Below are 16,013 nucleotides of genomic sequence, written 5' to 3' on the forward strand. Positions count from 1 at the left end.
TCACATTGGACCATGATTTCTGTCTAATCATTTTCTATGTTCTACTAGTAAAACAGTGAATATAAAATCAAAACCTAAATATATTGTCAGTGGCGTATTTACAATTTTGTTTCAGGGGCGAGGCTTTGCTAACTTTATTCCTGGAAATGTAAAAATTCTGCAAGATATTTCATTTACTTTAATATCTTCTTGTTCACCTCAACCTAAGGTTGGTGGGCAACATGGAAATTTTAAAACTTTTCTCTCGCTTGGGAGAGCTGTTTTATACTTTGATAAGATTTAATCTTCGTAACTAATTCTAGATATCTTATCCTTGGTCTTCCTCTTTCTGGTTTTCCTTAGTAAATACAATTTCGGTGGGAGAGCTTAAGCCCGGAAGAGCCCCTAAATACGCCACTGTATATTGTATATTTTTTTTCTATGGTATAAATTATTCAGAACAAACATGTAAAAATGAGAACATGTAAAGAAAAATAAAAGATGTAAAATAATAATAATAATAACAATACACCTGTAGCTCAAAATCAACAGACATTTGGCTTACTCTGTATATAGTTTATACATTAAGCTTCCTGTTACGTAAATCTTATTTAATCTACATCATATTCTTCTAGTCATTCTCTTATAGTGATTAAAACCAGTCTACAAGAGGATTAGTAATTCGAAATAAAATAAGTGAAACATACCTACTACTGAAGCACAACCGACAACTATAGCTTCTGTGGACAAAGTTCTTAGTACATTCTGGCCGAGGAGGACAGAGACGTCCTGGAGAAGCATAACGATTCCCGCAATAGACCTATAAAGAAATAAATATATGGTTCGAAAAAAACAAAATTGACAGTAGCCAGACAAAAAGTAAACTTATATAATAAATAAAATATTTTAAATGAACATGTAAGTGGTCATATCAATGCTTCTCTGGATTCAAATCTGAATTAAGTGAAGTGGTCACATCAATGCTTCTCTGGATCCAGATCTGAATTAAGTGAAGTGGTCACATCAATGCTTCTCTGGATCCAGATCTGAATTAAGTGAAGTGGTCACATCAATGCTTCTCTGGATCCAGATCTGAATTAAGTGAAGTGGTCACATCAATGCTTCTCTGGATCCAGATCTGAATTAAGTGAAGTGGTCACATCAATGCTTCTCTAGATCCAGATCTGAATTAAGTGAAGTGGTCACATCAATGCTTCTCTGGATCCAAATCTGAATTAAGTAAAGTGGTCACATCAATGCTTCTCTGTATCCAGATCTGAATTAAGTGAAGTGGTCACATCAATGCTTCTCTGGATCCAAATCTGAATTAAGTAAAATCTTGAACGCTCTCACGCATATATTTTTCAAGCCCTAAACGAAGTATGTGAATAATAAAAGTGGATGATTATTGGAGAATTAATGTAATGAGAAAATGTAAGGAGACGAAGAAAAGCCCATAGGATACAATATAGAAGGTTGACGCCAATATATCTGTCCGATTTTTACGTCTCATCTACCTTAGAAAAAAAAAACACACGAGACCACCATTGGTTGTCCTCGATGTGAGTACTATGTGTCTTGGCCGTAACTGCCCTGCATCGTAACTTCCATTGCAGGAAGCTCCGTTTTAGTAAAGTAACGGGAATCTTGAGCCACTTCTCCTGGCAGGCTTTCCAGAGACCACATATAATGGTAACAAGACGAGATGCAAGTGTTCTTTTCAATAGGCTAAATCCGCAAAAATCCATGGTATTGGCATCAGGTGACTTCACTGGTATGTCCTGGAAAGAAATACCCTGGATGCCGGTGTCTGTCCCATTTGTTGCACAAGTCTCTGCGTAGAACAGGATGTATGTGATGAGGCCTTATCCATATGCACACGGACTTAATTTATTCCATTTCTATACAAACGGGGCAGATCTTCTGTATAACTTGGTACAAGGATATGTTGCTAATAAAATGCAGAGTTGATTTTGCAGGTTTTAGGCACCTGTCAAATTGTTAACTTGCCTTCATACCAGTATTCCGAGACAACCAAAAATCTGCTCGAGAAATTTGCTAAATCAAGACGGAGTTTTGTACGCTACGCACGTTACGGCTCGAATTTTCCAAAAATCTGATGGATAAATGCATGCTTCATCGAATGTGACAATAAACTTCCACTTTTCCCCGGATAGATTGCGTTCGTCGAGGCGCTTGTAGCGGTCTGCCTCTCCCTCCGATGAACAGCACTAAGAACATATCCACGATTTTTAAACACCATCCGGAGATTTAATTTGCCACTACATTGCGGGTCACAGTTGATTGTGCCATGCAATTGTCTTTCCATCATATGTTGTGTAGGAGGGTTTTCCTGCAGGGTCGTTTGGCGCAACTTCCGAGCTACAGGTGGAGTCGCCGCAGTACATGGTTGCTTTCTCCTTCCCTTACTGGAAGAACAAAGTCCTAAAACGTCGATGGTGTTTATGTTTATTAATTATGTTTTTCATTGTCGTTGACCCCAACGCACATCCACTTTCCTTGCCGTGTTTTTGAATCTATGTCACGGAAAAGTTGGTATGGATAAGTGCTACGACGTAGCCTTCCCAAAACCGACTCACCTTTGGAAAGGGTGGTTTATATTTTTGGAAAATTCAGTAGGGAGAGTGAAAACGAGTAACAACGACTAGTTCATGGCATGGGGCAAATCTACCATTTTCCCCTCGACTGGAACTAGTGAAACTTTCATTCCAAGTGAGATTGAGATCGGTGAGTTTCCGATCTTACTAGTTTCCGGTCTTTGCTTTTAATCCTTGCAATCTCTCGTCCACAGTTTACCCTGGATGTGTCACGATTAGAAATTGCGTCGGAAATCCGATACGTCCAGTACCTCCAGTATCTTTTCAGAATGCACATTAAATTTCGATTAATTTGATCTTAGACTCATTGAAAAGGTGTGGAAGACTTTTTCGTACTGCAGTTCAGGGAGAATCTACAACTGACATCTGCGCGAAATGTGGAGTTGTATCATCGTGTTATATACGAAAGGACATGTCATCATACCAACGTACGAGAGGTCAGTACAGTAAGAATCTGCAGGATAACAATATGGGTCGAATTGAGGAAGGTGTGAAAAAAAACAATTGTAGACAGGGCCAGATTTAGTGTTTTACCGCCTATCACCCCAATTTACAGTTCGCAACAAAAAACTTGTAACATGAGCATGTAAGTTTATTGTGAAACGACGAAGTCTTTTGCTCCAAAATAAGTGTGCAGGGGAGGACGCCGAGGTTTCTCTTGCGTGATTCGTGCCACTTAGACGTTATGTTGATTCCCTGGGCTGTTAGACGTAGTTTCACAATAAACTTGCATGCTCATGTTGCAGGTTTTTTGCTGCGGATTGTACAAAACTAACACAATAGAAAAAAATATTTTATGCATGTCTTTGTTTCAATATTTTAAAAATATTGATAGGATGATAGGGTGGTACGGTGGCTGATACGGTGATAGGGTGTTGTGGAGCGCAGAAGCACTACCCGGGAGCGCGCTGCTCATCAGCGCAATAGTGTTACGCGTCCATCCCTACGTAATTATCATCTGCAAGAACAACGTTAACATTCCGCGCAACTTCTATCACGAATGAATGCACCCAATATACTCGTTAGTATTTGGCGTGTGTTTACTCTCACCTCAACTGTATTATTGTTATTATTATTATTATTATTATTATTATTATTATTATTATTATTATTATTATTATTATTATTATTATTATTATTATTATTTAACTTTTTCATCTTTTCCGTCTTGCTTATCCAACGTGTTTATCCAAGTTTTTATCCAACGTGTGCTCTTAGGACCAGATCCACAAGTAAATTCAGCCCTTGCTTGTAGATCATAAACCACCAACTATCGTCGGAGCAATAGTTATTTGTCGGTGAGACGCGAACGTTGCATAGAATTACCTGAACTTACATTGTTTCTAATAGTTCTCGCTAATTGTTATATGTGACAATGTGATAAATAATCTCTTCTTGAGTTATAGAGTGAGTGCCAACTTCCAGAAGACCAACGGTAATCATGTTTTATATATGTATCTATTTTTTTTAAAAAATCTTACTCAGGGAATACATGTACCGAACAATTTTCCGAAAAAGAGTTTCAAAAGCTATTTTAGAATTCGAAAATTCATAAAGATACAGGGTGATCCATTATTATGTTCTTATTTTTGATATACTAAAGAGTTGTCATTAATTAAGTTACATGGTTGTTGTCAATTGTATAATGTACTATGGTTCATTTCGTATTTCAACGTGTGCACCATCATTAGTAACATATTCTTGCAGGCGGAGTTTAACTTTCGTGATGGGCGTTGGCTTGGCAGAGACTCACACTCCTCACTAATCACTGCTTCCAAGGTATCAAAATCACACCGCTGGTCTCACGTTGATATATGAGATGAAAGAGTCATAGTACATTATGCAATTGAAAGTAACCATGTAACTGCATTACTGATAGATCTATGGCAGAAAAAAAGTAAAAAAGAATACCCTGTATCAGGCCCGTATCCAGGGGGGGTCTAGGGGGCCCCCTAAATTTTGGCGGGCCCCCTAAAATTTTCACATTAGGCTTGCAAATGAACTATAATATGGTGATGAACTATAATATTTTTGGATCGGGCCCCCCCTAACTTCAGCCTGGCCCCTCTACATTTTTGGGCTGGCTACCGGCCTGCCCTGTATACAGTTGCAGAAATCCAGAAGTCTGACACATCTAATTTAACTTTGTATAGCAGGCTACAGAAGTAATAGGTTACAGCGAATACATGAAATGCACAAAGAGGTGAAATCTATAGAATTGCGGAGGAAACAAGGGGGTATTACGATGGCACTGGAAAATAAAAATGGGAAGGTAGTCAGCGAGAGCAGTGAAGTCTTAAAGGGGGTTGCCAAATTAAATGAATCTTGTAGCTGTCATAAAAAAAACCTTGCAACCCTATCTTTCTATTTACTCTTTACATGTTACAACTTCTTGAAAGCAAGAAAGGTTTCTCTATACATGCTGCACTGCACTCTAGTGGACAAACAGTGAACCTCCTCATTAAAAACGTGTATTTTGGCGCACTTCCCCTCCCCGTTCAAAAGAATCCGTTGTTTCGGAAGCGTCGAAACTGTTTTTGCTTTTATGTCAGCGGGAGGGCGATAGCAGGTAGCAAGCAAGACGTCCCAGAAAGTTGCACACTGTTCAACTCCTTGCAAGATGGAAAAAAATATTTGATGACCCTTTCAAGGCTATGTGTACATGGTGAAATATGTTAGGGTTTCAAGATTTTTTTTATGACAGCTACAAGTTCTTCTAACGTGGCAATGTGGCTTTAGGAAGATGGAAAGAATGTGTTAAAGAGTTATACGAGAGTGGAGATCGACCGTGTAGCGTAAATGTTGAAGTAGAAAATGAAGTAGGCGAGGTTGATAAAGAGTTTAGTATCCTTTGGGATGAGTTTGAATAAGCTATATACGAGACTTTTATATATATAGATTTAGGAATGGAAAGGCAACCGGAATAGATAACATACCAATCGAGTTCATTAAGAATATGGCAGACAAGGGAAAGAAAGAATTGTTCCGACACTGCAATGAAATATATGAAACAGGAGAGTGACCAGAAGACTTCCTGAAGACGATCATGAAACCGTTGGTTAAGAAAGCGAACCCAGAGAGATATGAGAATTATAGAACTATTAGTCTCCTATCTCATACTGTAAAAAAATTGTTTCGAATTCCGAACTTTGCAAAACATAACATTAAAACTAGACTATACAAAATGTCCTTCTAAACTAAAAATTAAAGTTAAGAAATTAATAACATTCTTTTTTCTTTATCCTATTGGTAGTCAATCCATACATTGTATATACAATACCTGTACTAAAATTATATTCGGAATCAATACATATCGCAATTGCATTCGAAAGAACAGCAAGAGAAATGTACCTCAAACCGTGTACTTCGACCAGAAGTAGGGAATATTGCATTCCCACGCGTTATGTCCAGCACTTATCGAAAATAACAGGACGATTTTCTCGACTAATAGCGAGAAGAAAATAAAAGAATTTTCATTTTTATTCAATTTCAATTATCAAGAATGTCAATTATATTATTATTATTATTATTATTATTATTATTATTATTATTATTGCTGGGACAGAAATTATCTTCTTCATAACGCCATAAAAGGAAAGGTGGAAGGAAACCGAGGAGTAGGAAGAAGAAGAACACAACTGCATAGGTTTCCACACAATGAGTGCAGTGGGTGTAGCTGCAGCCACATTAACTCTCCGACTTTCATTTTTCCTACCACAATTCATTCAGTTTTCAATATACGTTCTTTTTTTGTATTTTCCTCATGTTGCTCCATCGTATTACTTTCTATTTAAAAAGTCTATTTCTGTGAACATAAATCTCGAAGATGTCACTCACTGAAGGCTATGGTTCCATTCACCAGAAGAATGTCGTTATAAAATCTCCTGTACTTTCTGTACGTGAGTAGTTTACATTGTAAAACACGTGCTCTTACACACTTAGATTTTCTCAGATATTTCCTTGAATAGTATATCCGTAATTTACAGGTATTTACACTCTCTACATATGACTAATAGCCATAAGTTTCAAATTGTGAAAGGAGGTAGTTATATTTTTTTATCTTTTTGCTAAGTTTTATGATATTTCTATAGTGTTTTGCGTGAACTGCAAAAAGAAAGGCAATGGATTTATCAATTTTGTTAGGGATTGGGCTTTAAAAACCCTTTAAAATGTTTAATTAAACCTCGAGGTTGCAGAAAGGTACGTGTATCGATTTCATTTTCATACTAAGGGGTAAAAGATACTCTCCCGCGAAAAATATGAGTTTTCTTTTGTGACAGATAATACGTGTATCCACGTATGCAGTTTCATTAAATAGTGCATAAACCTATTTATTACGTACGTTGTTAGTATTTTGGTTTTATTCTGTCTAATTTACTCGCAACGTACAGCCACATTACCAAATGTCTGCGACAGTTACTGCATAACTGTTTTGTGGTTTGAAAAATGCAACCAAATATTCGGCTTTAAAGCTGAAGATGAGGAAACAATTTCAGGACTTGTCGCCAGGTCTACTACAATATAATAATAATAATAATAATAATAATAACAATAATAATAATAATAATAATAATAATAATAATAATAATAATAATAATAATAATAATAATAATAATAATAATAATAATAATAATAATAATAATATGTTCTAGACTCAAGACATTTTGAAATGCTACTTAGAAATCTTTGTGAACGGGAACGCACGGAAACAACGTTCCGGTACCTTATATCAAGAACGAAAACTTTAAAAAAATATTGTTTTCTCTTCAAACTGACGAAAAGAAAGTTCCTCCTAATGGGGAATAGAGTGTTTCTTTACTTTTTTTTTAAAAAAAAAACTCTCGATTAGATTAAGGGAGAGCTCATTCGTGACTAAGCGGTTAGCGTACGCATGTTTGACGCGGGAGACGCGGGTTCGATTTCCGGCGGGAACTCATGTGGTTCGGATTCCACGTTAATCGGTAGGTTCACGTCTCATATATCCTCGCTGCTGAACGGGACGTTAAACTCAAAATCAACTCAACTCAACTAGATTAAGGGAAACGCTATTTGCCTTCACTTGTACGTATATAGCCTTCTACTTACGGTCCTGACCTGCACTGGGAAAGTCCGTTATCCGGGCAATGGTATATTGTACAAATATACGGAATCCTTATGTTTACAACGGACATAAGTACGGAGCATACGTTATCCACATGCTAATACTACGGCCCTTTCCCCGCTTAGATGTTATATCACGCCGTTGCAGGATGTATAACATCTAACAATCTTCCGCATATTACATACGTATACGTATGTTATATACGTCAGCTATACGTTATATACGTCCATCTGTGTGTAAGATACTGATCGCCTCTATACAGTTCTTATTTTCGTAAAGAAAGTACGTTTATTCCGAAAACTTACACGGAACGTAGTCCTACGTATAAAACATACGTTTTCAATTATACGTTTGCTGAGGATATTACATAGGGTTATAAATTGAGTCCAAAACTACAGGATTTACACATGAAACCTACATTTTACGTACGGCACATACGTTCTTTATTCTCAGTATGTGCTGGCGGTTTTGAATATCATTTCATTTGTCGTTGCCTACTCGCCGCATTGTCGGCATCAAGAAAGATAAAACACTCGGATACTTTGTCGTATAGTTAGAGTATTAACATATTTTTTTCCTTTTTTTTTTTTTTTTTTTTGTTTATCAAAAAGTGAACTCATAAATGCATAAAAGAGGAAATTATTTCTTTATCGTGAGCTTCGACTGTTGGTCATAAAGTTCTTATCTCAAAATAATATTTTCTACTGAGTCTGTCCTTCGCCAGTCTATGATAACGCTCGTGCCGTGAAATCTACATTATTATTATAATAATTAGTTGAATTTACTATTACGTTACGTGTGCAGGGCACGCATACAACAATAATCTCAGTTACGTCAGACAGTTCAACAATTTTGAGTAAGATAACTAGAGAATTTCTAAGTCCTAAACTTTCCAAGAAAGAGAAATCAATTTTGAACGGAAAGTTAATGAAGGTTGCAACCAGAAGAAAACTGCTTAAAGCAAAATCAACAAGAGCAAGGTTTATATTTTCAGTGCAAGAAATATTGAGAAACTGAATATTATTCTGTTCAGAAGAGTTTTACATTCATAATTCATGAAAGTTGAAAGTAAGTAACATATATAATTAAAATATAGATTATTAAGTAACAAATATCACTAGTACGTTGGCTGTAATAAAATTACTTGTATTTGCTAAGTTTGTTTAGGAACTCAAAGGAGAAAACTAATGTTCTCGCGTGCATAAGTTTGATCCCATTTTTTTAGGAGACCCCGTTCTCTTATTACTTTCATTTAATAGAGATACTTATTAAAATTTTACCATTCTACATTATGCTGTTAAAATATTACATATTCCTAATATTGGTTGACGTAAAATCTATCTATTAAAATGCTACAATAGCAACCAGAAACACCTGAGCTCCAACCTATAACTTCAAATCTTTCATTTGCGGTTTCATTTTAAGTGTGTGTACTCTAAATAAGTTATTTAAATTTTATCTTTTTCATAAACTTTATGTTTTAAAATTATTGTTCAAAGCCTTTGTATTTTAGTAAACCTTCTCCAAAATCAATGCAAATGAATCGTGCTGCCATCTTTGGAGTTCTTTTAGACTATATGTTTGTGGGCGTTTATATGTTTGTGGTCAATCTTTTCGACAATGAGATCTCGGAAACTACAGGCTCTAGAAAGATCACGTTTTCATTGATCGATTGCAAATTTTGCGTAGATTGTCCAGTTCTGATTGAATATTTAAAAAACATGGCCATTATTTCTTTATTACATTTTTACGCGTACACTGGAAGTGTTGAAATTAAAAAAAGAAACCTAAAGCATCATATCCTACCCCTTATACATTCCAACACCACATTGTTGTATATTGAGATTGTATATTTCTCAGCTGTTTGTTTCATGGCCAAATAATAATGAAAAACGAAGGATAACCATTTCTCCAGTCTAAGATAAATCTTTATTTTTTGAGTGTTTTGCCCAGTGAACACCATATATAACTGACATTATAATTAATTGTATATGTAATGTATCTGCTATACTGCATGAAAGAAGAAAGAAAACACTGGGCATACATGAATTAGAAACTCCAACCGGAAATAGGCTCAAATCTTACAAACGGTGCGAGATATTGAGAAAAAATAATCGAAAAAATCTCCCCTTTATGATACCCCTTGCCAATTTTTTAAAATCAAGACGTCTTTCACTTGTGTCTGTAAAGGGACATGTAGAGATGTGAGGAATAACAAGGAGATTCATGCTCATATGTGAATGATGCGCTGTGTAGAGAGCGCAGATTCAGCTAGTCTATATGTTAAAATGCTAGGTATAAATTTTTCTCTCCAACCCTTTCGACAATGAGATCTCGAAAACCACAAGTGCTAAAAACGTGACGTTTTCGCTGGTCGGTTCCAAATTTTGTGTAGATTGTCCAGTCTCATTGAATGTTTAAATAAAGATGGCCGTTACTTCTTTATTACATTGTTTAGGGATACACTGGAAGTGTTGAAATTTTAGAAAAGTAAATCATCATATCCTACGAGTTATACATTCCAACACCACATAATTGTATACAAGAGTACTCAGGCGTTTGTTTCATGGCCAAATGACAATGAAAAACGAAGGATGACCATTTCTCCAGTCTGAGATGAATCTTTATTTTTTGGTGTGTTTTGCCCAATGAACATCATATATCACTGACATTAGACCCTATAATTAATTGTGTGTGTAATGTATTTACTTATTACATACTGCATGCAAAAAGAATGAAAACACTGACCATACATGAATCAGAAACTCCAAGCGGAAGTAGGCTCAAATCTTGCAAACGGTGCGAGATATTTTTTAAAAAAAATAATCCAAAAAACCTTCACTTTATGGTACCCTTTGCCAATTTTTGTCAAGACATCTTTTACTTGTGTCTGTAAAAAGACATTTATAAATATTGTGAGGAATGACAAGGAGATTCATGCTTATATGTGAATGATGCGCTGTGTAGAGACCGTAGGTGCAGCTAGTGTTCTATAAGAATTCTCTGAGAAATGAATTTATAATTACGTTAAAAAGTTTAATGTAGTGTTGACGATTGTTATTTTCAGACTCTCGTTACAAGGAAATAGGTTAAAAGAAAATTGTTATTCAATTTCATTTCGTTGCATTGATGTATTTTCTTTGGAACGCTGATTATTATTATTAATGAAAATTACTCGTATTATAAATTAGTTATTCCCCCAAGTCCTTGTCTGAGTCGCAAATTGTCTGCACACTAGCGACATCTCTTGGTGTCAAGTAGGAGGCAGCGCAGCGAGATCTATTAGTCTGAACGTGAACTATTAGAAGCATGGCTGATAGACGCTTCGTTTTGTGTAAGGATGTACTGTACAGTTCAACGGTTTCGCATATTATGGGGCGTTTACACTTGGGCGATTTAGTCGCACGGCTAAATCGACTCGCTGCATTTGCGACTAAATCGAAGCAACTAGGCCGAATCAGATCGATGGATGTGTTTAATTGTTTCAACCGAAATTGAATGCTGCTTGTCGACTCGCTCTCCTCTGGTCGATTCGAAATCGACTGGCAATTTTAAAGATGTCCAAGCAAAAAGTAATTGGTACAATTTACGGTGTTATAGCAGAAGAAAATAGAATCGACCACAGAAAATAGAACGTCTTTCAATTCAGTTGCTAGTCGATTAGTCGCTTTCGATCAACAAGCGATTAAGTTGAAATCCTGTTTACACGGTCGATTAAGTTGAAAGTGACGTCATTTCAACTGAATCGAACGCAAATCGACTAAGTGTAAACGCCACATTAGACAGAGCAACTTTTTTTATCTTTCTATTTCTTCTTTTGAAATTACGTTTGTTTCCGTTGTAACAGAAAGATGATAGTAACAGTCCTGTTATGCAAAAAGCAGCTGATAGTATTTATTACATGAACTTGAGTTCCGTCTGTAATAAATTTACATAAATATGACTGTTTTAAGAAACCAGAAACACAAACAATTTTCGAAAGCGTCAAGAGTTTAAAAAATACTCGAGTTTCACTTACACTGAGTAATACTGGTATTAGACCTATATACAGGATGCGGCACGTAAAACCGGCCCGTAAAGTGAACACAAAATGAAATGTAATGTATTGAATATGATTAACTACAACACATAAATGAAATGTAATGTAGAGTCAATCTCCTGGTTGACTTTCGAGGACTTCTTGTCATTATCTCCTCCACCTGCATCTTTAATTCAGGTGTGCAGACAGATGGTCGTCTGTTCCTGGGAGCATTTTGAACCGATCGTGTACGCCGCCATTTTCCAATCAATTCCTGAATGGTGCTTTTTGCTGGCACAGAACGTCCTGGAAATTTCTCCCGAAACAAATTCTTTGTTTTCACAGAATGTGAGAATGATCCAGTGAGAATGAACCCTTCAACAGTGGCAACACGCTCAGGTATCGAATACGGCATTATCACACACTGACACTCACCCGGCTTAACACAATGAGGCCTTTCTCTCAACTGGTTTCGACAAGTTTCACTGGCTGCGGCTGCACGTGACTGTTGCAGGTCACGTAAGTCGACCCGACCTCGACACGCCATCTCTTGGTAGGAAGGTAGATTATTTAAGTGTTGCCAAAAACACAATATACCAGAATATTACGACGGGCCGGTTTTACGTGCCGCACCCTGTACTTCTGTATGAAAATTACTTCAAATATTTTTTTAACCAGCTAAGCGACGCTAGCTACTACTCGAAGAGGGTTACGCCCTCTGTAGAGGAAGAGATGTTAGAGTAGTATTGACTTCATGAAGCAGTAATTGGGTTATGGGTACACAGAGAAAAACTATTTTCACACTTGGTCTTACAGTAATGAAAATAATAACAGTCAGTGATGGTATGTAATAAGATACCATCATATATAATAAGATGAAATAAAATACGAAACATAATACAAGACATAGGTTATGTAAGTTGAACAAATGCAGATTATCTTCTCGCCTAATGCCGGCGCTAGGCATCAATGAGGGCAAACGTGCCCTGTTAAGAGCCTGCCTTACTAAAAATAATACAAAATTTAACATTTTTCTTTTGCTTGTTTTTCATAAGTGAATGGAGATAATGAAATGCAACTTACCACAATCATAAGTAATATTATTTTACAACAGAAAATATGAACCTGAAGAATTTTCAGTGTTGCCGTCCATAGAAATTACAGTGTTGCCAGAATAATAATGCTCCTAAAATCTAAGTTAAGGCAGCGACTAGAGGAACGAACTCAACTAGATTTGGTTACGTATCATGTTGTTTCAGTTTCCTGTAAACTACTTTTTAAATAATAGTTGCATTTAGTTTGTTATAAACAAAATAGTTTTAACATACAATTAAAACTAAATAATAACGTTGTTTTAAAAAATAGTTAATAGGAAACCAAAACAATATGATACGTAACCAAATGCAGTTGAGATCGTTCTTCTAGTCGCTGCCTTAACTTAGATTTTAGGGGCGTTATTATTCTGGTAACACTGTAATTTCTGTGGATGACAACACTGAAAATTCTTTAGGTTCATATTTTCTGTTGTAGAATAACGTTATCTATGATTATGGTAAGTTTCATTTCATTATCTCCTTTCAGTTATGAATAAACCACTAAAAGAAATATGGGAAATTTTGCATTATTTTTAGTAGGGATGGGCTCGAGTCGAGACATGTCTCGAATCTCGACTCGACTCGACTCGAATTCGAGTCGAGATTCGAGTCGAGACACTCTTTGTAAAATTCGAGACGAGTCGAGACAAACGTATTTCTCGACTCGAATTTTCGAGTCGAGACTCGAGTCGAGTCGAGATAGCTGGTAAAAATCTCGACTCGACTCGAATATCTCGAAAATCTTTCTATAATTTTTAATATTATTTTGAAGAAAGTACTCGCTCAGAAACACTCGGCACGAGAATTTCGGAAACTGCAGGACTTGTCAGGAGTTCGAAGAGTGCTGTGGTGATTGTCTTCAACAAGTGGCGAAACCAAGAGGAAAAGACGTCCAAATGTCGAGGGGTGGGCGCCCCCTACTTCATTAAAGATGTGGAGAATAAGAACGAGGACAGAAAAAGAGAAAGAGAACACTGACCGTTGGGAATTATCCCTTGTTGAAGCGATGGTTGGAGTAATAAAACCAGTTAGTGTTTCCGCTGTTGTATTGTTGATTTCACAGAAATGTTCAAAAATAAGCAAAACGTGACTCTGCACAAGATGTTTACTTACCCATAGTTTTATTATTGTCAACTGAACCCTGAGTGTCTGGGATGTTTCTGTCCCTTCTCACTTTACAACTTGAGAGGAGAGGGGGTATTATCATCAGGGTACCACTAGTAGTACACCGCTAAAAGAAATGCTTTAGTGTTGTGTCGGAAGCGGCATGTTTTGTATATATTTCTTAAAATGTTATCCATTCATAAAGTATAAATTCCCCCACCCTCCCCTCATTCTGTTTCCAATACAGAGAACCGACTCTTTAAATGAAGAACGAACCCTGAACCTTCCCGAAAATGCTAAAATGATTGATGCGTACAAATAACAAATCTGTGGATGAATCAGAAAATGCAGATACATGAGAAGATACTTGATGCAGTGCAGTCCAACATATGTAAATAGATTTGAAGTGTTCATATTTGTGTATGTGTACGTGTGTATGTGCTTGTTTCTGAGTATTTATATGCGCGTGTGTCTCGTAATTGTTATATTAATATCCACTGGATTAAGTGAAAGTATCAAATGGATTTGATGACTGCCAAATTAACGTCACATTGATAAGTCATTATTTTTTAATATTAATAATATTAAATTAGATTATAGTTTAGCGTCGTTTTTAGGAGCAAAGCTCTACAAGACGTGAACGTAGAGTTTAATGTCGGATTTGAAACACATGAGCTCCTACCATGAATCAAACCTCGTTCGAGAAAGGCGCATCGCTAACAACATAGCAACGGGGAGCTAAACATTTAGTAATATGTATATTAAGTTGTAAAATTATATTCGTTTAATTTTCACTAATATAATCTTCACAATGTAAAGCATTCGCTAGACACGTTATCTTGTTTAAAATCAAAAAGCCTATCTCTTATGTTTCCGTCTCGGGGTTGGACTGCGGGATGATAGAAATCCGAAAGAGATGTTTTTATTATATTTTGTACAGTAGATCTGCTCCTTCATAATCTCCGTTTGATAAGAATGAACCTCCCTGGCTCACGAAAATGTATACGTAATATAACAAACCATGCACATTAAATGCCAGACTAATATAGCAAACATTGAAGATGTTCCCCTAGAAAATTTTCTTCGGCCGTCAATGTCTGGAGGTACACAATTTCGCAACTCAGTGGATACGATGTGGATGTATTCAAAGTCCACTGATTTACCCATCAAATTTAAATTTTATAAAAATATTATCAGTGAATACTAACCTGAGGAGAACTATTTTTTTTAATTGGAACGCAAAAGCAGTTTTTTTTCCCACCAGGTCTCTGTAATCATCCGGTACGAAAACTGAAGTTTGTACAAGTGTTTCCCCAGCAATTTCTTTGAGAAAGGGGTCCTCCAGGAGCGTTATTTATGGGGTAATTCCTGCGTTTGTTATATACATATATAGATATAAATATAGATATACTGTATACATATAAAGGAAGTAGGAGCGGGTCTTTAAAATTAGTTCGGAAAGATAATATGAAAATCTGGTATAATTTCCAAGAATCTATCTAGTCTAATATAAATAAAATAAACAGTTTGTTTGTGTGTTTGTCTGTCTGTATGCGGCCTGGGGACCAGACGAGTGGACCGAGAGTTACCAAATTTTGGTCAGGGGTACCTTGGCCTAGGCCCGAGATCAAGACGAAAAGTTGTTTACAAATTTCGAACCAGGGGAGTCTCATGAGGAGGCGTTTACCGGAACCGGCTTGGGAACCAGACAAATTGACCGAGAGTTACCAAATTTTAGTCACGAATACCTTGGTCCAGGCTCCAGACCAGAGTTAAACGATTTTGTCAAAATTCGAACCAGGGGGGGTCTCAGGGGTTGTTTACCGGGACATGTAAAAGTAGTAGAAAATAACAGATATTAGTGTTGAATTCATAGTTTTCGCGGTCGCTGAAATCAATGGTGAAACTCCGATCGCATTAACTTCCAAATTCATGCTATGCGGCACCGGGTCGGGGGTCAACGGGAAGGGGGAGTTGAGATATCGAGACATATAAAAGTAATCCACAATGACCAATATTAGTGTCAAATCCATAGTTTTCGCGGTCTCTGAGATCAATAGTGACACTTCTATTAGCGATGATTTGCAAATTCAACTACA

General features: G+C 36.5%; 2 protein-coding genes across 4 annotated transcripts in view; one reads left to right on the top strand and one right to left on the bottom strand.

Moving 5' to 3' along the window:
* Nucleotides 1-16,013, top strand: part of LOC145678799 (carbonic anhydrase 2-like) — a 227,130-nt gene that overhangs the window by 47,361 nt on the left and 163,756 nt on the right. The window lies entirely within an intron of this gene.
* Nucleotides 1-16,013, bottom strand: part of LOC145678798 (carbonic anhydrase 1-like) — a 68,463-nt gene that overhangs the window by 42,416 nt on the left and 10,034 nt on the right. Inside the window, exon 2 of the mRNA XM_081749313.1 lies at nt 687-799. Within this exon, the coding sequence (XP_081605439.1) occupies nt 687-799 (113 nt within the window). The remainder of the gene's footprint in view (nt 1-686; nt 800-16,013) is intronic.

The sequence above is a fragment of the Thermobia domestica genome, chromosome 2 (genome assembly GCF_964235325.1).
Source record: "Thermobia domestica chromosome 2, izTheDome1.hap1.1, whole genome shotgun sequence".
Lineage (NCBI taxonomy): Eukaryota > Metazoa > Arthropoda > Insecta > Zygentoma > Lepismatidae > Thermobia > Thermobia domestica.